Source organism: Somniosus microcephalus, chromosome 26 (assembly GCF_052327205.1).
Source record: "Somniosus microcephalus isolate GS21.2 chromosome 26, FLI_Smic_1.0, whole genome shotgun sequence".
Classification (NCBI taxonomy): domain Eukaryota; kingdom Metazoa; phylum Chordata; class Chondrichthyes; order Squaliformes; family Somniosidae; genus Somniosus; species Somniosus microcephalus.
Window position 1 is genome coordinate 14,327,991 of NC_141012.1, and position 22,829 is coordinate 14,350,819.

At 43.4% G+C, this 22,829-nt stretch overlaps 1 protein-coding gene across 1 annotated transcript; it reads left to right on the forward strand.

The window, feature by feature from the left end:
* Positions 1 to 193: 193 nt before the first annotated feature.
* On the forward strand, positions 194 to 22,597 carry LOC147100310 (transgelin-like). The gene is made up of 5 exons (XM_085967870.1): positions 194 to 310; positions 15,043 to 15,243; positions 16,987 to 17,161; positions 18,639 to 18,741; positions 21,154 to 22,597. The coding sequence occupies exons 2-5, from the start codon at positions 15,064 to 15,066 to the stop codon at positions 21,296 to 21,298; spliced, it is 603 nt and encodes a 200-aa protein (XP_085823996.1). The 5' UTR covers positions 194 to 310; positions 15,043 to 15,063; the 3' UTR covers positions 21,299 to 22,597.
* The last annotated feature ends 232 nt before the right edge of the window (positions 22,598 to 22,829 follow it).

Genomic DNA, 22,829 nt, shown 5'->3' on the forward strand with positions numbered 1-22,829 from the left:
AATGGACTAAGGTGACGCTCTGGTTTAAGCGCCCCGGCTTTGAAATCAACATAAGTTTGGAATGTGGGGAATGTGTCAATTTTAACGAACCTGCCTCTGGCTTATTGTCTCTCTCTCTGCGCCTTTCACCAAATAAGGACCCGGCCCCAATACTGATTGCCCATGTAAGGCGTTGCTTTCCTTTTCTTGACTAGCTGACGTCATGGTGATAAGGAGATCTTTTTTAGACGGAGCTCCCAGACTGAACCTCCACACTCTCTGGACAGCAGCGAACGCAGCAACATCTGTCTCTCTCTCCTGTTGTGGAAAAGTAAGTGACAAAACACTCTGAACCCAACTCGCTCTTGCAATGACGAATATTTGGATTGAAAAGGCTCTTTTTTTATTTCTCAGTTGCAATTGACGTTTAGTTATATCGTTGAATTTAATGTGGCACAACTTATAATATAAATTGTTTAACAATTTTTAAAAAAACGGATCTAATCTTAAATCAGGTTGGGATGAGTGAATTGTACACATGCTGTACTACGGACCAAGAGCTGGAAAGTGGGATAAGTATTGGTATCCGATTTGACAATGCAATTCGTTTTCCCGTTTACAAATTCTCATATGTATCAATTTAACATCGCAGTTGGATTTTTAAGATCTTTTAAAACTGAAAAGTAGAATTTTTTTCCCTAAAAGTAGCAACTTTAACTGGACCTTTCTACAAGCGCAGGTCTGTCAGGTACTTGGTTGTGTGTTTTAACTGTTTCTTTTCATGTAACCTGCAAATGTACTGGGTTCTTCGTCGCCCTGTGTTTGTGCAAGTGTTGAAATCTTGGGTGTGGCTCACTCTTGCAGCCCGCGGGGCTTTTTCGAGCATGAAAAAATACTTATAATTTTACTTCAGAATTCTTTTTACTTGGCTTTTTTTATTTGGAAAGGACCTTTTTTTTTAAACACATAAATGTAACTCATGCAATTCTCAAAAATAGACGAGTTATAAACCCGTGTTTGTGCCGTGGTGTGTCTATGATAATCCAGGCAACACGTGAGGGTGAAACTCACTTGGTGACTCGGGTAATGTAACAATTCAGAGTTTTTGGAACTAGACTACAACCCCAGAGGTTAGATCTGGATTAAATCCCCTCTCATTCCAGATGTAGATTATGAATTTAATTGTTCTGCAGTAATGTAGAAACTTCCCTTCGATTTAGTTTCCCCTGCTGATTGGCTATGATAAATTGACCCTTAGTGTTAGGGGGATTAAATACGGAGGGTTACGGGGATAGGGTGGGATATGTGTGGGTGCAGGCTCGATGGGCCGAAATGGCCTCTATCTGCACTGTGGGGTTTCTATGATTCTTCTGTGCTCAGTAAACTGGCCATTGTTTCCTTTTTGACCCGAGTCCTCTGATCGTCACCTGGGGGCGGTTCTCACTCGTCTTCTCTCCTAAGTTACTGATTAGCCCCGACCCCCTAGGACAAGGCAACTATTGGGCGTGTTAGAAGTACCAATGTGCGGTGTATAAAAGTTAAAACACATTTAATCAGGTAAATAACGATTCATTACACGAGTTTTGAGGTGAGAGTTTATAAAACCATTACATTCATATCCACCTGAACCGCAGCTGGATGTTCTGGTGACTTTTGTCTCCGTTCCAACCCTCCATAGCATTCAACTTGTCCAGAACTCGCCCCTCCGTATCCTGACCCCCACGGACTATCACCCTCCCATCACTTGTGTTCTCCTCCACCTCGGTTGGCTCCCTGTACCCCAGGACACATCTTTTAAGTCCTCTTCCTTGTGCAGTCTCCTCCAGCCTGATGCACCGCCCCAGCCCCCAACAAGCTTTCGACTTGCCTTTTGTGCATCCCAGCCCCCCCTCCCTTCACTCCTTGGCTTTGTTCTCTGGAACTCTCTCCCTAAACCCCTCCACCTCTCTCTCTCCACCTTTGCAGCCAAGTGGTTAGTCACACCTCCTAACTCTCCCAACATCGCACCAGAGAGGGTACAGAGGAGATTTACGAGGATGTTGCCAGGACTGGAGAATTTTAGCTACAAGGAATGATGGGATAGGCTGTGGTTGTTTTCTTTGGAACCGAGGAGGCTAGGCGGAGACTTAATTGAAGTGTATAAAATTTATGATGGGCCTAGATAGAGTGGATAGGAAGGGCCTATTTCCCTTGGCAGAGAGGTCAATAACCAGTGGGTGTAGATTTAAAGTAATTGGTAGAAGGATTAGAGGGGAGTTCAGGTGAACTTTTTTCACCCAGAGGGTGGTGGGGGTCTGGAACTCACTGCCTGAAAGGGTGGTAGAGGCAGAAACCCTCATTGCATTTAAAAAGTACTTTGATATGCACCTGAAGTGCCGTAACCTACAGGGCTACAGACCAAGAGCTGGAAAGTGGGATTAGGCTGGGTGGCTCTGTTTTGGCCGGCACAGACACGATGGGCTGAATGGCCTCCTTGAATGGCATAGTGGTTAGCACTGTTGCCTCACAACGCCAGGGACCCGGGTTCAAATCTGGCCTCTGGTGATTGTGTGGAGTTTGCACATTCTCCCCGTGTTTGCGTGGGTTTCCTCCGGGTGCTCCGGTTTCCTCCCACAGTCCAAAGATGTGCGGGTTAGGTTGATTGGCCATGATTTATAAAAAAAAAAAAAAAAATTGGCCGTTAGTGTTAGGGGGGATTAAATACGTGGGGTTACGGGGATAGGGCTTGGGTGGGATGGCTGTCGGTGTAGGGACCGGGTGCTAGGGTTTGGATGATCAGCCATGATCTCGTTGAATGGCGGAGCAGGCTCGAAGGGCCGAATGGCCTACTTCTATGTTTCTGTGCCGTACGTTACTATGATTCTAACATCCAGTCCCATTATCTATTTGATCAGGTCTTGGGTCATTTTCTGTGTTAAAGCCACTGTGTAAATGCAAGTTGCTGATGGTAAAATTGAACTGACATGGCTGCACGTTTTTGCTGAAGTTTAAGAGCTTTAAAAGATATTTCTATTATTAAAGTTGTGAAGTTTGACAAAACTGGCAGGTCAGTTAATACCGTCTAGACCTTTGACATAAATACATGGGAGAAATTGTAGGTGTAACTGTGTGACCTTTTTCTTTTGTTTTGGCTACAGAGCTCACAGCTGCTGATAATGCATGAACAGATCGAATGTTGCTAAAAAATCTCCATGCTGTGATTTTGATGTGCATATCTTTTTCTACTCGGCCCCGTCTCTCCTACAGCCATGCATTTCATCCCGAGTATGTTGAGAGAGCCAGCTGGATCCCACACTTCAGTGGGATGCCAGGTTTTTCCTTTTTGGAGGCCGAGTTGCTGGTCACAGGCCTGTTGCTAGGGCGCGGTGCTGCGTAGAGCCCAGACCGTCCCCCATAGGAGAGGGAGAACAATCAACAAGTGTATCTGTTGTGCCATCTAGAGGCTAACTTCAGCAGCATGGTGGAAGCTGAATTTACAGCACACAAGGGTAGAGAATAGCAGGGAGGGAACACATTTCAGAATACCATACGCTCAAAATGATCTTGGCCCAGCTTTTGGTCACCTGTCCTCATATCTCCTTGTGGCTCGGTGTCAAATTTTGTCTGATAATCGCCCCGTGAAGCGCCCTGGGACGTTTTACTACATTAAATGCACGTGATAAATGCAAGGTTTTTGTTGAGAGTAAACTTTAATGGGAGGGACAGGATAGTTCTGCTTCCACAGAAACCCAAAGTAGGTTCGAGTGTAATCTTTGGCATGCCATATATGGATGGGACTGCAGTGGAAATTGGGTTTGAAAAGCTTTGATCACACACGATGCACAACTGTTCAGCTTGGAAGAGATTTACTGGTTGATCAGTTTATTGCTATGGAGTATCGCCATGGAATACATTGACTCCTGGGCACTGGCAGCTAAGGAGTTTTAAATTGGTTCTCTGCACAAAGCTCTTCGTTATGTTACCAAAATGACTGTACCAGACTAACATTCAGCTGTGCTGAGCGTCCAACAACAAACCTTGAGACACATCAAGGCCATTTATAATAAGCCTTATCATAATACAAACTATAATCAAAGCGAGAGATTAGAAAAGTTGAAGGCCATAATATTTACAATGCCGTTCAACGCATGTTCTAAAATGAAAACGCTAATCTAATCTATCGTTCTTGGATAGGAAATGAGACTCCGCCTATGTGGTAGCAATAAAGCAGCTCTCGAGTGCGCACTTCCCCAATGCCACTCAGATCAGAAAGTCCCAGATTCAATCCTTGGTCTGTTGTGAGATAACTGATTTTTCAACAGGATGAGGGTTAGGGTGCTGCAACTGGCCTCGGTGTCTCTGAGGTAGGGAGGGGAGAATCAATGTTGGATTGTTATCCAGTGACGATGACTGGAAAATGAGTGTGAACAATATGAAAAGATGGGTGGAAGCGGCCCATCTAGCCTGCCCCATCCAGACATGTTGCAACCCAGTGCACTCTTTACCCACCCTCTCTCCATGCAGTCTCCTGCAAGAAGCAAAATGCTGGTAAATTCCCTAAAATAATTAAACAAAGTCCCAGAAAAACATGGTAGTCAATGAGGTCCTAAAGCGGAGTATAGGGAGTTAAGAGATAAGAGATAAATTAAAAAACAGGACCTCAAAGGTAGTAATCTCAGGATTGCTACCAGTGCCACGTGCTAGTCAGAGTAGAAATAGAAGGATACTTCAGATGAATATGTGGCTAGAGGAATGGTGCCAGGGGGAGGGATTCAAGTTCCTGGGATATTGGAACCGGTTCTGGGGGAGGTGGGACCAGTTCAAACTGGACAGTTTGCACCTGGGCAGGGCTGGAACCAATGTCCCAGGGGGAGTGTTTGCTAGTGCTGTGGGGGAGGGTTTAAACTAAAATGGCAGGGGGTTGGGAACCTGAGCAAGGAGACAGAGGAAAGGGAAACAAGGACAAAAGCAAAAGATAGGAAGGAGAAAAACAAAAGTGGCAGTCAGAGAAATCAACGGTTTAAATCAAATGTGGCCACAGTAAATAATAATTCTAATGGGTCTAAGAGCGTTAAAAAAACAAGCCTGAAGGCTTTGTGTCTTAATGCGAGGAGCATTTGTAATAAGGTGGATGAATTGGCTGCGCAAATAGAAGTAAACAAATACGATTTGGTTGGGATTACGGAAACGTGGCTCAAGGAAGGCCAGGACTGGGAACTCAACATGCTGGTAAATTCCCTAAAGGGGTATTCGATATTCAGGAAAGATAGGCAAAAAGGAAAGGGAGGTGGGGTAGCATTACTGGTTAAAGAAGGGATTAACACAATTGTAATGAAGGATATTGGCTCTGATGAGGTGGAATCTGTATGGGTAGAATTGAGAAATACTAAGGGGGAAAAAAACGTTAGTGGGAGTGGTTTATAGTCCGCCAAACAGTAAGGCGGAGGTTGGGGATGGCATTAAGAGAAATTAAAGAAGCGTGCAATAAGGGCACAGCAGTCATCATGGGTGACTTTAATCTACATATAGATTGGGCCAACCAAATGAGTAACAATACTGTGGAGGAGGAATTCCTGGAGTGTTTACGGGATGGTTTCCTGGACCAATATGTCGAGGAACCAACCAGAGATCAGGCCATCTTAGACTGGGTATTATGTAACGAGAAAGGATTAATTAGCAATCTTGTTGTAAGAGGCCCCTTGGGTCAGAGCGATCATAATATGATTGAATTCTTCATTAAGATGGAGAATGAAGTAGTTGACTCGGAGACTAGGGTCCTCAATTTAAATAAAGGAAACTATGATGGTCTGAGGAGCGAGTTGGGTAGGATTGATTGGGGAATGGCACTCAAAGGGTTGACGGTGGATAGGCAATGGCAAACATTCAAAGACCGAATGGATGAACTACAGAATTTGTTCATCCCAGTTTGGCATAAAAATAAAACAAAAAAGGTGACCCAACCGTGGCTAACAAGGGAAATTAGGGATAGCATAAGGTCCAAGGAGAGGGCACATAAATTGGCCAGAAAAAGCAATAATCCTGAGGATTGGGAGCAGTTTAGGATTCAACAAAGGAGGACAAAGGGGTTAATTAAGAAAGGGAAAATAGAATATGAGAGTAAGCTTGCAGAGAACATAAAAACTGACTCTAAAAGCTTTTATAGATATGTGAAGAGAAAAAGATTGGTGAAGTCAAGCGTAGGTCCCTTGCAGTCAGAATCGGGGGAATTTATAATGGGGAACAAAGAAATGGCAGACCAACTAAATACATATTTTGGTTCTGTCTTCACAAAGGAGGACACAAATAACCTCCCAGAGATGCCGGGGAACATAGGGTCTGATGAAAGGGTGGAACTGAAAGAAATCAGTATTTGTAGGGAAATGGTGTTAGGAAAATTGATGGGACTGAAGGCTGATAAATCCCCAGGGCCTGATAATCTACATCCCAGGGTACTTAAGGAAGTGGCCCTAGAAATAGTAGATGCATTGTTGGTCATCTTCCAGAACTCGATAAACTCTGGAACGGTACCCATGGATTGGCGGGTAGCTAATGTTACCCCACTATTCAAAAAAGGTGGTAGAGAAAAGGCTGGGAATTACATCGGTAGTGGGGAAAATGCTAGAGTCCATTATAAAAGATGTAATAGCAGAGCACTTGGAAAGCAGTGACTGGATTGGACAAAGTCAACATGGATTTACAAAAGGTAAATCATGCTTGACTAATCTAGAATTTTTTGAGGATGTAACTGGTAAAATAGATAGGGAGAACCAGTGGATGTGGTGTATTTGGACTTTCAGAAGGTTTTCGATAAGGTCCCGCATAAGAGATTAGCGTGCAAAATTAGGGCACATGGGATTGGGGGCAAGGTATTGACTTGGATAGAGAGCTGGTTGGCGGACAGAAAGCAAAGAGTTGGAATAAACGGGTCATTTTCTGAGTGGCAGGCAGTGACTAGTGGGGTACCCCAGCTGTTCACAATATATATTAATGATCTGGACGAGGGAATTGGATGTAATGTTTGCAGATGACACAAAGCTGGGGGGGAGGATATGCTGTGAGGAGGATGTTGTGAAACTCCAGCACGATTTGGACAGGTTGGGTGATTGGGCAGAAACATGGCAAATGCACTATAATGTGGATAAATGTGAGGTTATCCACTTTGGTGGCAAAAACAGGAAGGCAGATTATTATTTGAATGGTAATAGATTGGGAGAAGGGGAAGTGCAAAGAGGCCTGGGTGTTCTTGTACACCAGCCGCTGAAGGTAAGCATGCAGGTGCAGCAGGCGGTTAAGAAGGCAAATGGTATGTTGGCCTTTGTAGCAAGAGGGTTCAAGTACAAGAACAAGGATGTCTTGCTGCAGTTGTACAGGGCCTTGGTGAGACCACACCTTGAGTATTGTGTGCAGTTTTGGTCACCTTACCTGAGGAAGGACGTTCTTGCCATGGAAGGAGTGCAGCGAAGATTCACCAGGCTGATACCTGGGATGGCAGGAATGACGTATGAGGAGAGATTGTGTCGATTGGGCTTATACTCACTGGAGTTTAGAAGATTGAGAGGGGATCTCATCGAAACCTATAAAATTCTGTCAGGCCTGGACAGACTAGATGCAGGAAGGATGTTTCTGATGGCCGGGGAGTCCAGAACCAGGGGTCATAGTCTAAGGATAAGGGGTAAGCCATTTAGGACTGAAATGAGGAGGAATTTCTTCACCCAGAGAGTGGTGAACCTGTGGAATTCTCTGCCACAGAGGGCGGTGGAGGCCAGTTCATTAAGTATATTCGAGAAAGAGTTGGATATATTTCTTAAGGCTCAAGGGATATGGGGAGAAGGCATACTGAATTTGGATGATCAGCCATGATCTCATTGAATGGCGGAGCAGGCTCGAAGGGCCGAGTGGCCTACTCCTATCTTCTATGTATCTATGTAACTCATCATGCTCACAAATAACCGTCAACTTTCTATCAATGCAAATGCCCTTTTCACTCAAGAACTTGTGAAGTTCCCTGTTAAAGGACCGTAGCAAATCTGTACCCATAGCATGTTCAGATACAATAGCAAGATACTGCGGATGCTGGAAATCTGAAGCAACAACAGAAAATGCTGAAAACACTCAGCAGGTCAGGCAGCATCGTAGAGAGAGAGAGAAACAGAGTTAATGTTTCAGGTCGATGACCCTTCGTTCAGATAGTCAGTTCCAGAGGGTAATGACTGCGAAAAGAAATACCTCCTGGCATCTAGCGCGGCTCTTTGCCTACACACTCTTATGGATGTCTTCAAGTCTTGCCATTCCCAATATGACGGAGTCCATTCCCTTCCATCATTTTAAAATCCTCAAGATTGTGATCTGCTGAGATTTCTTTAGTGGTTGAATTGCTTGCTCACGCTCGCTATTTAAGCTTGCACATAATGAATAGATGTGGTATTAGTGGGTTGCCTGTGGAACTGTATCCCAGCATAGGGCAGCACCCTCTGGAAACTTCAGCTATTTATGCTCCTGGCCGACCTCTCGCGTTCTACCCTCCGTAAACTTGAGTTCATCCAAAACTCTGCTGCCCGTATCCTAACTCGCACCAAGTCCCGTTCATCCATCTCCCCTGTGCTCGCTGACCTACATTGGATCCCAGTTAAGCAATGGCGTGATTTTTACAATTCTCATCCTTGTTTTACAAGGCTACGGACCGAGAGCTGGAAAGTGGGATTAGACTGGAAAGCTCTTTCGGCCGGCGCAGACATGATGGGACGAATGGCCACCTTCTATGCTGTAAACCTCTGATTCTATGATTCAAATCCTTCCATGGCCTTGCTCCTCCCTATCTCTAATAATCTCCAGCCCCACAACCCTCAGATATCTGCGCTCCTCCAATTCTGGCCTCTTGAGCATCGTCGATTTTAATCACTCCGCCATTGGTGGCCGTGCCTTCAGCTGCCAAGGCCCTAAGCTCTGAAATCCTCTCCGCATCTCTACCTCATTCCCCCTTTAAGATGCTCCTTAAAGCTTTTGGTCTAGCTTCGCTAGAGTTTAGAAGAATGAGAGGGGATCTCATTGAAACTTATAAAATTCTAACCGGACTAGACAGACTAGATGCAGGAAGGCTGTTCCCGATGGCGGGGGAGTCCAGAACCAGGGGTCACAGTCTAAGGATAAGGGGTAAGCCATTTAGGACTGAGATGAGGAGGAATTTCTTCACCGAGAGTGGTGAACCTGTGGAATTCTCTACCACAGAAGGCCGTTGAGGCCAAGTCATTAAATATATTCAAGAAGGAGTTGGATATATTTCTTAAGGCTAAAGGGGTCAAGGGATATGGGGAGAAAGCAGGGACAGGGTACTGAATTTGGATGATCCGCCATGATCTCATTAAATGGTGGAATGGGGCCGAATGGCCTACTCCTGCTCCTATCTTCTATGTTTCTATGTCATCTGCCCTAATATCTCCTTATGTGTCTCGGTGTCAAATTTTGTTTGTTAACGCTCCTGTGAAGCGCCTTGGGACTTTTTACTACGTTAAAGGTGCTATATAAATGCAAGTTGTTGGTGGTGGGTTCTGCTGGCTTCCCACCAGACAATCCTAGTGGAATTTCCAGGTCTTTGTTTGACTGCCTCTTCCATTGGACAGAGTCATTTGCCAATTAATGTTAATTTGGGGGGGGGGGGGGGAAGAAAGTGAAGAGCTAGTTATTGTCAGGATATATCATTTACATTTATATTTTAATAATGGTTTTGTGTGTTAACTGCCATTCGTGCCCATTGATGAGGGACAGCTTTATGGCGGAGTGCGCAAAGCATCAGCCCATCCTTCGTCTCAACACCTTCCCACAGTTGGAGCTGAAGCACCAAGTACTGGCAGAGGATCGTATGTAGCTGGGTCCTGGTGCTACTGCTTGCCCTCAGTTGGCTCCTCGGCCTGGCACAAGTGATGTTGTTCATACCTCGAGGGAGCCTCTCTGGGCCAGTTGTCGGGCAAAGTTTATATTCTCAAAAGCAAATTACTACCAGTTTGCTGGAAATCCAGAATTAAAAATAGAAAAGTACTCAGCAGGTCGGACAGCGTTTCAGGTCGCTGACCTTTCGTCCGAACTTAAGGCAGTGTTTCTCGATTGTTGGTGTCTTAATGTTGTGAATCTTTTCATGAGCCCTCACCCAGTTTGGTCTTTGCTTGAGACCAGCAATTCAACCTTGCTTTGAATCTATGTTTTAATACACCGTGTTGGAGTGTGCTTGTATGAAAATGTGGCTGACTAAGACTGGGCAATGGCAGGATGGATTGCATCTTTAAAGGGGCTTTTTTTTTCATGCCGTTGGCTATTCTTTGTCCCCGAAATAGGCTGGAATATCCTACAATCAGCCCTATTGGTGTCTTGCGATAAGTTTATGTTGTTGTTGAAAGAAAAGATTTTTAAACTTGTGGCAGAATGGCAAACCCATGTACACGTGCTTAAAATGGGGCACGGGTATAAATTATTCCCAGTAAGGTATCTTGCTGACCTTTTCGGGCTATTGCTGTCGGTGAGAATGAAGGTTTTTTTCTATCTCGAAGCTGGAAATGTGGGGTCTTCCAATTGTGACTGTAACTGCCTGCACTAGATGTTATGCTCAAGATGGTTGAAGGCCTTATTGAGCAGAATACACCATGGATATAATTCAGGGCTCTGTTTGGATTTTTTTTTTGTTGAAAATATTTTGAACTCCATTTCCACTGTATGAAAATACACCATCTTGATGGGTGAAATGGTGTTTTGTTTCTTTTTTAAATTTGGTCCCTATGTCCATGGCTGATGGGAATGAATCAAACCTTTAGATGTCCAGTCTACTCTTAATTTGAATTTTTTAATTACCCAAAAGTCTGAATTGAGTAATCTAAATAGCAGCAGAGTGGGAGTTCAGTGCTAAAGCAACTGAATTATCAAACCATTTGAATGAAGTGACTGATTAAGACTGTATAAATGTTTGGGTCTCCAGATTATTAAGTGCTACAAAGGATTTGCACTTAGTGGCTGCCTGCTCAAGAAATCGCTCCCCTGCCCCCCCCCCACCCCAAGTCTTTATTTTAATCGCTCCACCATCGGTGGCCGTGCCTTCAGCTGCCTAGGCCCTAAGCTCTGGAATTCCCTACCTAAACCTCTCCGCCTCTTTTTAAGATGTTCCTTAAAACCTCCTTCCTTGACCAAGCTTTTGGTCATATGTCTCCTTAAGTGGCTCGGTGTCGCATTTTGTTTTATGACGCTCCTGTGAAGCGCCTTGGGACGTTTTATTACGTTAAAGGCGCTATATAAATACTTGTTTGTTTGGTAGATTTCATTTCTTCATAACTTTCAAATACTGCACAATTATTGTAGTTTATTCTCAATCTTTTCAAAAATGCAAGCGTCTCTGGATTCCTCTAGCTGGGAGTTGTGGTCAAAGTCGCCGTAGCAACTAGAGGGGACTTTGGGATTTAATTGAGTGATGCATCTTGAAAGAGGTGCATTAACATCAGTGAAACAAACCCACGGACTTTATCAGATCATATGTTCTTCACTGGTGTGGGGTGAAATACACATTTGTTTATATAAAAATCACGTGTTTAGCATGTCCATCGATACTTCAGATGTTAGTCAGACGCCAACCTATTGTGCAACAATATTTTTTTTAAGTACAGAAAGAGGAAAAAAGCCAGTCATTTCCCACAGTATTTTTCTGCCCTTTGGATAACCTGGCATTTCCCAAAGAGGAGCCAAGCAGCTGTCAATATATCAAAGTTTCCATCAGTTGGTTCTGATTGGCCTCGATGTGTCTATTTAGACCGCTTCCCCACAATGACCTTGATGATCACTGGCATTCCCAGGACAGGCCAGGTTAGCACAGGATCGCCACATAATTACAGGTCCGAAAGGCCATTCTGCCCACTTTAACTCATCCATCCAAACAGATCCTAAGGTCGCCCCTTTTGTAGCAGCCAATGATTCTGGGGGTTTTGTCTATGTGGAAGTTATTCCGTACATTGTTCGCTCTTTCTGGGAAGAAGAATTTTCTGAATATCTGTCCTCAAATGACACTTTTTTAACTAGTTTGAATGTTTCCTTTGTTCTACTCCTGCAAAGAAAGACTTGGATTTTTATAGTGCCTTTCACGCCCACCGGATGTCCCAAAACGCTTTTACAGCCAATTAAGTACTGTTTGAAGTGTAGTCACTGTTGTAATTCAATTGAAATTTTCGCAGTTCAATTTAAAGTAATATTCCAAGTTCTTTTTATATTTTATATACCTCGAGGACCACCTTCTAGACTTAAAAAGCTCAACGTCTTCCCTTATAACTCTGACACTGGCGATCAGCCTCCTGTCTCTTCTCTGCACTGCCTTCAGCTACTGAATGTCTCTCTCTTGTTCCTTGTGGACCAGAACTGGATGCAAGTATTGAAGGTGTGGTCTGACCAGAGCACTATAGAGTTTGATCATTACCTCCTGTGACTTGAATTCTACTATTTTTGTTGGCTATATAGTTCAACATATGACTGCTAAATATCACAGCCTGTTCTTCAGATCCTAGATTTATGAGCAAAGCATCGGAGGATTACAACAAAATGGAAGTTTTGAAACTTTTTTGATACCGGGCACAAAGATACCATAGACACACGCATTCTGAATGTGGAACTTGGTGCCATGAGGAGTGGTTGAGGCAAATCGCATGGGTGCATTTAAGGGGAAGCTAGACAAGTACATGAGGGAGAAAGGAATAGGAGGTTATGCTGGTAGGGTGGGAGGAGATAGTATGGAGCATAAACACTGGCTTGGGCCGAATGGCCTGTTTCTGTGCTGTACATTCTATAAGACACCTTAGGGTTTCCATTTTAGTAAAAGATCACACCCTGCAGGTTTACAGAACAGTAGCCCAGAGCACTCCGCACTCTAACACAGTACTGTACAATGGGTCATTTGCGGATTAGGTTAGCAAATGTTTGACTCCTTTTTGGATTGTTTTTAATCTTGTGAAGGCTGGACATTTAAAGTGTAACCTATTTTGATCATCACTTAAAACTTATTGGATGAACTGTCCTCCAGTCACTAATGCCAACAAAAAGGTCAGCATGAGTATTAAGTGAGGAACCTAGCCTTGTATTGATGACTGCTTTCTCACTCTCATTTCTGATTGGTGGAAAATGTATCCCATAGTTGAGTTGGATCGCAAATCTCTCTCTCTCTTATATTTTCCTGATGTGGCAACTTGTCTTTGAAATTCAATTCTTAAATTGGAATATTAAATTCCTGTAGTGAGTTGCCTTTCTGCATTAAGAATGGGGATCAAAGAGAACCAACTGTTAATCATTTATAAGTGTTTTAAACATCAGTAGTTAAACAGTCATTAGATAAATATCACCGCATTGGCATATGACAAGCTGTCTGTAGAGCTGTATTTATATGTCCAGTATAGCACAGCAAAGATCTTCTCTAGGAAGAGTACTTGTCAGGCTGGAGCCACTTTACCAATGAAGAGCAGGTAATTCTCATCAAACGGATAACAAATCTAAAATAAAAACAGAAATTGCTGGAGATACTCAGCAGGTCAGGCAGCATCTGTGAAGAGAGAAACAGATTCAACGTTTCAGGTCAATGACCTTTCGTCAGAACTGGAAAAAAGCAGGAAATGGAACAGATTTTTAAGCAAGTGTAGGGGCTGGGAAAAAGGGGAGGGGGATGAAAGAACAAAAGGGACGGTCTGTGATAGGATGGAAGGTGGAAGAGATTAAGAGACATTCAAGGCAAATCTAATATTGAAGACTCTTGATGTATGCTGTCCTTTTTGAAGAAGGGGGTTGGATGGTGCATTGCCCCTTTCTGCTCTTGCTATTTAATTCATCAAGCCTTTAAGCTTCCACAGTTTTAGCACACTCCTTTTTTTAAATCAGAAGGTTGTGGGTTCAAGTCCCACTCCGGCACATGTAAAGGATTCCATGGCACTTTTTCAAAGAAGAGCAGGTTGTCCTCCTAGTGTCTTTCAACCAACATCGCCAAAACAGATTTTATCTGGTCATTTATCCCATGGCTTTTTTTTTTGGAGCTTCCTGTGTGCAAATTGCCTACTGCGTTTGCCTGCAAAACTATAGTTACTCCACTTCAGAAGTAATTAATTGGCTGTGAAACACTGTTGGGACGCTCTGAGCATGTGAAAGGTGCTGTATAAATGAAAGTCTTTCTTTCATATGACCTAGAATTAAATTCTGATGTTGCTTTAAATATAAATCTTTCCCTTACAGACATTTTTGACAAATTGAGATTGGTTTTGCAGACTTTGTGCAAATTTTCTTCCAAATTTTGTCAGATTACACTCGCCTGAAGCGCCTTGAGACATTTTAAAGGCACTCTATAAATGCATTTTGCCATCTCCATTTGCAACATTAATCTCCCCTGCCTCCTACCCTAACACAGACTGTTCCTTCAATTCCTTCCTCCGCCCCCACCCCCCCTCTCCCTGTCTCTGCACCTGCTTAAACCCTGTTACATCTCGAACCTTTTCCAGTTCTGATGGAGGGTCCCAGACCTGAAAGGTTAACTCTGTTTTTCTCTCTCCATGGATGCTGCCTGGCTTCATTGACACTTATAAAATTCTAACAGGACTAGATGCAGGAAGGATGTTCCTGATGGTTGGTGAGTCCAGAACCAGGGGTCACAGTCTAAGGATAAGGGGTAAGCCATTTCGGACTGATGTGGAGGAATTTCTTCACCCAGAGACTGGTGAACCAGTGGAATTCTCTACCACACAGGGCAGTTGAGGCTAATTCATTAAATATATTCAAGAAGGAGTTGGATATATTTCTTGAGGCGATCAAGGTATATGGGGAGAAAGCAGGGACAGGGTACTGAGTTTGGATGATCAGCCATGATCTCATTAAATGGCGGAGCGGGCTCGAGGGGCCGAATGGCCTACTCCTGCTCCTGTTTTCTATTGGTGTTTCTAGCATTTATTGTTTCAGATTTCCAGCATCTGCAGTATTTTGCTATTGTTCTATATAAATGCATGTTGCTGTTTGTTTATGTGCTCTGCTGTACTTGGTTCAGTTAAATCTAATAATGGTTCCCTAACTGTCCCAACTCTGCTTCTGCCACAGGCTTACCTAACCGATTAAAACATGGCCAACCAGGGACCTGCTTATGGATTTAGTCGGGTTATTCGGGACAAGATCGAGAAGAAGTATGAACCTGAACTGGAGGAGCGGCTAGTGGAGTGGATTATTGCTCAGTGCGGGGCGAAAGTGGGTCGACCTGAGCCAGGGAGACCGGGTTTCCAAATTTGGCTTAAGGACGGCACGGTGAGTATTCCATTAAAGGAACGGGGGTTACAGATCATTCGAGGATTGGTCCCAAGTTTGAAGCGGTAGAGGACGCCGAACGCGGCCTCTGGTTTGTCAATGGAGGTGAAATGCTATAGAGAGTATTCAGTGTGTTCTTTTATAATCCCTCTGGTAATGCAGTAGTGAAAGTTGGAGTAAACATCTGGTTAGGTCCCTCAGACATTGGGGATCCATGAGTGGCAAGACCTTTTCACTAGTTTCAAATTGACCCTTTCCCCATTGTTACTGGGGAATTTTGAGTTTAAATCCACATGCCAAACTGCATAATCCGCACTCCGTATCAAACTTGCCGTTTAACGGGGTATATCTTTCTCCTTTGGTAACACATAGTAAGGTAGTCATGCTTCTAGTCATCTTTAACACCCATCAGTCATAATGGTAGATTTGCTAGTATGTATTTGCTAATCTTGCCTGTAATAACCTAGCTAATCCATATCTACGTGCAGTGATAGTAGCATCACATTTCGCAAGCAGCTATTAAATTTCTTTATTTGTTTATGGGATGTGGGCGTCGCTGGAAACCCAGCATTTATTGTCCAGCCCTAATTGCCCTAGAGAGGGTGGTGGTGAGCTGCCGCCTTGATAACTGAGTGGCTTGTTAGGCCATTTCAGAGGGCAGCACATTGCTGTGGGTCTGGAGTCACATGTAGGCCAGACCAGGTAAGGACAGCAGATTTCCTTCCCATTAGTGAACCAGATGGGTTTTTACAACAATCCGATAGTTTTGTGGTCACCATTACTGAAACTAGCTTTTTATTCCAGATTTATTTAATTAACCGAATATAAATTCTCCAGCTGCCTTGGTGGGATTTCAACTCGTGGATCATTAGTCCAGGCCTCTGGATTACTAGTCCAGTAACATAAACCACTACGCTACTGTTCCCTTTAGTTGGCTCGGTACCTGCAGCTATTGAAAGATACAAAACTGATCAGCTTTTGAAATGGCTGCTAGCTGTTCCCTATCTGGCCTCTGCTTCGGTTCCTGATTTGCCCCATTGTCAGATGTGACTCCGCTCCTGCTGAACTTGAACTGCATCGGACTGTATGCAATTATCACCCAGTCCGAATGGCCTTCCTTGAGCGTAGGAAAGTATATAATTGGCAATCTACTCCAGAGAGTGCGCACTGAAAAACCAGCAGTTCAGGCAAATATTATCATCATACACCGTATAAAGAAAATGTATAAAATCAGACTCTGCAATATTTCATCTTGTGTAATCCTTCTTTCTGAGCTAAAGCCATTCTCTACCCCAGAGGGCTGTGGATGCTCAGTCGTTGAGTATATTCAAGACTTGGATTTTTTGGACACTTAAGGGAATCGAGGGATAGGGCGGGAAAGTGGAGTTGAGGTCGAAGATCAGCCATGATCTTATTGAATGGCGGAGCAGGCTCGAGTGGACCATATGGCCTACTCCTGCTTCTAGTTCTTATGTTAAGTTCTTGAGACTAGCACATGTTAGTCATAATCAGCATGTAGGTAACTAGAGTTTCCCACCATTGACAAGAATACATGGGATTAGATCCTCTGGTTGGCAATGGAATTTCAATTTAGGGCCTAGCACTTCCTGATTTCCTTCCAGTGGAATGGAAGGGTCCATGTAACTTGAGTGGACGGTTGGTATTTGCTGTCGCTATGCACTTATTTTGTCATTTGGTATTGCAACATCATCATCATCATCTGAAGTACGTCTTCTGCCGCAGGTACTGAGCCAACTGATTAACAGTCTCTACTCCGAGGACAAGAAACCCATCAAGAAGATTCAGGAAACCGATAAGGCTTTTAAACAAATGGAACAGGTGTCTCGGTTTCTGATAGCTGCTGAGGCATATGGAGTCAACAAAACGGACATCTTCCAGACTGTGGATCTCTGGGAATGTACGTATGTGTGTGTGTATTAATGGAGCGCTGGTGAAGTTGAGGCATCCATTTTATTTTAGCGGCTAGTTTAGTGACCATTTGGAAGTATCTCGTAGCTAAATATTTTAACTGATCCCGTGTGCTGGCATCTGCAATGTCATTTTCCTAGGCATTGGTGCTGACTGAAAGCCACATTCGGACGTAACTGTTTACAGTACGCTCTTGGGCCATCATTCACTTGATCTACATCTCCCTTCCATTTTAAGTGATAAAAATTTGAGGCATTTGTAAGTGGGCTCAGCCTGGTGAACAACTGACGCTGTCAAACATAGAAGATAGGAGCAGGTCATTCGGCCCCTCGAGCCTGCTCCGCCATTTAATGCGATCATGGCTGATCATCCAAATTCAGTACCCTGTCCCTGCTTTCTCCCCATTTCCCTTTAGCATTAAGAAATATATCTAACTCCTTCTTGAATATATTTAATGAATTGGCCTCAACTGTCTTCTGTGGTAGAGAATTCCACAGGTTCACCACTCTCTGGGTGAAGAAATTCCTCCTCATCTCTGTTCTTAATGGCTTACCCCTTATCTTTAGACTGTGACTCCTGGTTCTGGACTCCCCCCACCATCGGGAACATCCTTCCTGCATCTAGTCTGTCTAGTCCTGTTAGAATTTTATAAGTTTCAATGAGATCCCCTCTCATTCGTAAGCCCAATCAACCAAATCTCTCCTCATACCACATTCCTGCCATCCCAGGTATCGGTCTGGTGAATCTTCGCTGCACTCCCTCCATGGCAAGAACATCCTTCCTCAGATAAGGCGACCAAAACTGCACACAATACTCAAGGTGTGGTCTCACCAAAGCCCTGTACAACTGCAGCAAGACATCCTTGTTCCTGTACTCAAACCTTCTCGCTACGAATTCCAACATACCATTTGCCGCCTTAACCGCCTGCTGCACCTGCATGCTTACCTTCAGCGACTGGTGCACAAGGACACCCAGGTCTCATTGCACTTCCCCTTCTCCCAATCTATTGCCGTTCAGATAATAATCTGCCTTCCTGTTTTTGCCACCAAAGTGGATAACCTCGCATTTATCCATATTATACTGCATCTGCCCAATCACCCAACCTGTCCAAATCATACTAAGGCCTACTCGTGAATAATAACCAGTTGGGTTGTGATGAGCAGCCAGGGCCCTGTTCCACAGTAGGGAGTCAACGACCTTGGGAGAGATGGGGGGGAGAAACACTGCTCAAAGCTGAGTAACTGGGCAGAATAGCCTGCCATCAGTAAACCTATAATGGGCACTGCTTAATAATTGTGTTCAAAAATAAAATAAAGACCGGGCAAACCTCCAGGCCATTGTTTGTTGTTGTTGTTCACTGTTGCATTGTACGTGGATCCCGCAGGGTAGCACCCATTCCACATTGATGTGCACAAGCTGTGATGTCATCGGTGAACGCACTTAACAATTCTCTCTCTCTCTTGCAGCAAAGGATATGGCTGCTGTTCAGAGAACCCTCATGGCCTTGGGAAGTATTGCAGTGACAAGGAATGATGGACATTACCATGGTGATCCAAACTGGTTCCACAAGTGAGTAGCACAAGTGGCTATACAATAGTCGACCAGTACAAGCATGTTGCCTTGGCGGCCATACCCCACATATTGATTGAGAACACAAATATTTGGCTAACTGCTTGATGTGCATTCTCCCATTATCCCACGAGTGTGGAAATAGCGGAGCTTGTGGGATTTGTGACCAACTATATCCCTCCTGAATTACCATAGGGCATTGAATAGAATGAATTACACCATGGGATCTTGCCGTGTGCGTTAATCAAGGTAAATGCACAATGTGTGATGCATTTTGAGAAGTGTTGCACCATGAAAATCTTTTGATCGGATGGCTTGGTAAATTATTCCATACAAGCTCCATCACGGACTACCCAAATAAACCAATGCATGTGCTGTTTGCATCACAAAGCAGGGAGAAGGTTACTGCAGATTTCTTCAGGACTAAAGTTTGTACCACATGGACCCCTCCCCCGACCTTGTAACACGTAAATTTAATCTACATTTTAAAAGCAACCTTTCACTTTGCCTCTCGGGAATGATGTCACATCCACGTCCCTGCATTAATTGTTCTGCCAAAAGTCTCATTTTTATTCATGAGGGGAAACTGGTCACCTTCAAATTTAAAGTTTTTTTTATTAACAGTTGGGTAACTTTAATATATTCCAGGTCTCAATGACATCAACCAGGCCTGTTACATGATGTTCCTTGCAAGCACAGACTTGTAGATTGGCATAAAAGACAATTACAGTTTTGATTTTATGAAGATATGATTTGACAGATCACTTGTATTGCGTATTCTTTCTCGCATGCATTTCTGATTGCTGCCAGGAACAGAGTCTTAAAAATAAGATATAAAAAGCAGCCCAGGCACAACTAAAATGCATATACCAACAAGCATTCCATGGACTCCTAGTCTGGTCTTTGTACAGTGTGTAGAGGAATTGGCCAGTAGTGTTCAACCCTAATTAATTCAACAGTACTAAACAGCACAGGGCTACAGTTAATCTTGTCACCCCCTCCCCCCCCCCCCCCCCCCCACATTACAGTGTGCCACCCAGGCATGTACAACCTTGCCACCATATCCAATCCATCAGTGCTGGCTGAAAAGAGCCATCCAGCCTAATCCCACTTTTCAGCTCTTGGTCCGTAGCCCTGTAGGTTACGGCACTTCAAGTGCATATCCAAGTACTTTTTAAATGTGATCAGGGTTTCTGCCTCTCCCACCCTTTCAGGCAGTGAGTTCCAGACCCCCCACCACCCTCTGGGTGAAAAAGGTTCTCCTCAACTCCCCTCTAACCCTGCTACCAATTACTTTAAATCTATGCCCCCTGGTTATTGACCTCTCTGCTAAGGGAAATAGGTCCTTCCTATCCACTCTATCTAGGCCCCTCGTTATTTTATACACCTCAATCAAGTTTCCCCTCCGCCGCCTCTGTTCCAAAGAAAACAACCCCAGCCTATCCAATCTTTCCTCATTGCTAATATTCTCCAGTCCTGGCAGCATCCTCATTAAATCTCCTATATTAATGTTTTGAATTGCACCTTAGTTATTTTTCATTCAATCTTGCCTTGCATGGAGTTCTAATTGAGAACTTTTACACTCTGTACCAGACTAGAAAATAAGAACATAAGAAATTGGAGTAGGCCATTTGGCCCCTCGCGCCTGCTCTGCCATTCAATAAAATCATGGCTGATCTTCTACCTCCTCTCCACTTTCCTGCACTATCCCCATGTCCCTTAATAGTCAAAAATCTATCAATCTCTGTCTTGAATATACTCAACGACTGAGCCTCCACAGCCCTCTGGGGTAGAGAATTCCAAAGATTCACCACCCTCTGAGTGAAGAAATTTCTCATCTCAGTCCTAAATGGCTGACCCCTTATTCTGAGACTGATCCCTGGTTCTAGACTCCCCAGCCAGGGGAAACATCCTCCCTGCATCTACCCTGTCAAGCTCTAAGAATTTTGTATGTTTCAATGATATCACCTCATTCTTCTAAACTCCAGAGAGTATAGACCTAGTCTTCTCAATGTCTCCTCATAGGAAAATCCCCCTATCCCAGGAACCAGTCTGGTGAACCTTTGTTGCACTCCCTCTATGGCAAGTATATCCTTCCTTAGGTAAGGAGACCAAAACTGTACACAATACTCCAGGTGTGGTCTCACCAGGGCCCTATATAATTGCAGTAAGACATCTTTACTCTTGTACTCAACAGTCAGTCTACAACGTAGAGAACAATGGGGCTTCTTGATTCCTGCTCGGTGTTCTTAAAATCTAATCCAATTTACTTCTCTAAAGCAGTTTAGAAATTGTTCCAAGAACAATTGTGTTAAACGGGGAGAGCTACTGGGATTGTGCCATGTGCATTCTACGCAGGGTGCGTGCTCCTATTGGCTGTACAACTAATCTGCTGTTCCTCCTCCATTGCAGGAAAGCACAAGAGAACAAACGTGATTTCACAGAAGAGCAACTGCGCCAGGGGAAGAACATCATTGGTCTACAGATGGGAAGCAACCAGGGAGCGTCGCAGGCTGGCATGGTCGGCTACGGACAAAGCAGGCAGATCATCAGCTAAAAAAATATTCATTGAACTCTCTCTCCGTAAAGCATGATTTTTACCATTTCAGAGTCAGCCGAAAAAGTCTAAACAGCTCATAACACTAACAAAGCCTTCAATGAAGTAAACTGTTTGTGTGATATAGACAGGTAGTGGTTATTTATTATTTGGCTGTTAAGAGAAATGTTGTTTGTTTTAAAAAAATAAAAAATAAAAAATAAAGTCTTGCAAAGCTTTGATTTTATTCCCCTCTGATGTGGGCTGTAATTTGAAATGATTGCAAGACTAAATATTTGTAACATTTCCTCCAATACCTGGATCTTTCCATCACAAAATTATTCCTTTCATTAAAGATTACTGCTTTAAGTGTGTATATCTCAATGATGGCTGCCAAGAGCTGCATGTCACATTGCTAACTTGTATTTTCGACCACCTTTGTGGCATTGTGCAGGTGTATTACCGCATGTTGGCGAGGCTTAGTGTTCGTATGGCTTAACCAGTCTGCTTTACATTGCTCTGTTTTTTTACTTTCTCGTCACTGTCAATCTACCTAGTTAGTGAATAAATAAAGTGTATGTTTTAAAAAAAAAAAAAAGTGTGAAAGTAGTTTGAAACCAGTCAAATTATCATTTTGAAAGACAACTTTGGAATAATTGAGTAGGGCATCAATTTTGCTAGACCACTTCAGGATTGAATGCTTTCTGTATAAATGACCAAAGGAAATCAAAGGGAACATATGAATACATCATCATTCCAATGACACTTTTTTTTAAAAACTCTTATTTTGCTGCTCACGACGTGTTGCATTAGACAAGTTCCCCTCACCAAATTCACCCTCTTGTCATGTACACGGCACTTGGCACTGTGGGGGACTCCCTGTTTCGGTAAACCTTGATTTCCAAACATCTAAAGTTTACTATCGGAAGTAAATTAAAAAAAAATAATAATAATAATTTGCACAAGAGAAAAGGTTCACTAAAATAATCACTTGCAACTCTGAATGATGCTAAGCAACGACTGTCTCTGTGCTGAGAGCCAATAAATGGCTGTAGTTAATGGGGTTAATCCATAATATTTTCAGCAGCTTGTCTTGTGGGAAGGGCTACTCTGTGATCAGCTTAAGCTCTAAAGTTTTTGAAACGCATGTTGTACAAAAATGTCCCCGCTGAGAATTATTGCTTTGTTTCAAGTATGTTGTACATTAATTTTTGTTAAACAAAAATCATCTGAATTGTTTAAGCCCTACATTTTGTACATTTTTTTTTTGCTTTTGTCAATTGAAACCATAACAACTTAAATAAAATTTGAGATGGAGAACTGTTGGCATTTTTTTTAATTTTTGGCATCTTTATTAATCAGAGGCTGTGAATCAGCCGGTACCTTACTGCCTCGCTATATACAAGTGTTGTTTCCTTTCTTAAAAATGTATTCTTGGGATGTGGGTAACACGGGCAAGGCCATGTATATCGATCATCCCGCTAGTGGAGTGTGGCGAAGGGCTTGCAGTGTTGGCGAGAATCACTTGCCCTAATCCCAGCTAACGGAGACT

What these genes read in the sequence shown, in the direction of transcription:
- LOC147100310 (XM_085967870.1), top strand. Translation starts at nt 15,064, where the DNA reads ATGGCCAACCAGGGACCTGCTTATGGATTTAGTCGGGTTATTCGGGAC. An exon ending in GACTGTGGATCTCTGGGAAT is followed by an intron (nt 17,162 to 18,638) that starts GTACGTATGTGT and finishes TCTCTCTTGCAG; the next exon opens with CAAAGGATATGGCTGCTGTT. An exon ending in GATCCAAACTGGTTCCACAA is followed by an intron (nt 18,742 to 21,153) that starts GTGAGTAGCACA and finishes CCTCCATTGCAG; the next exon opens with GAAAGCACAAGAGAACAAAC.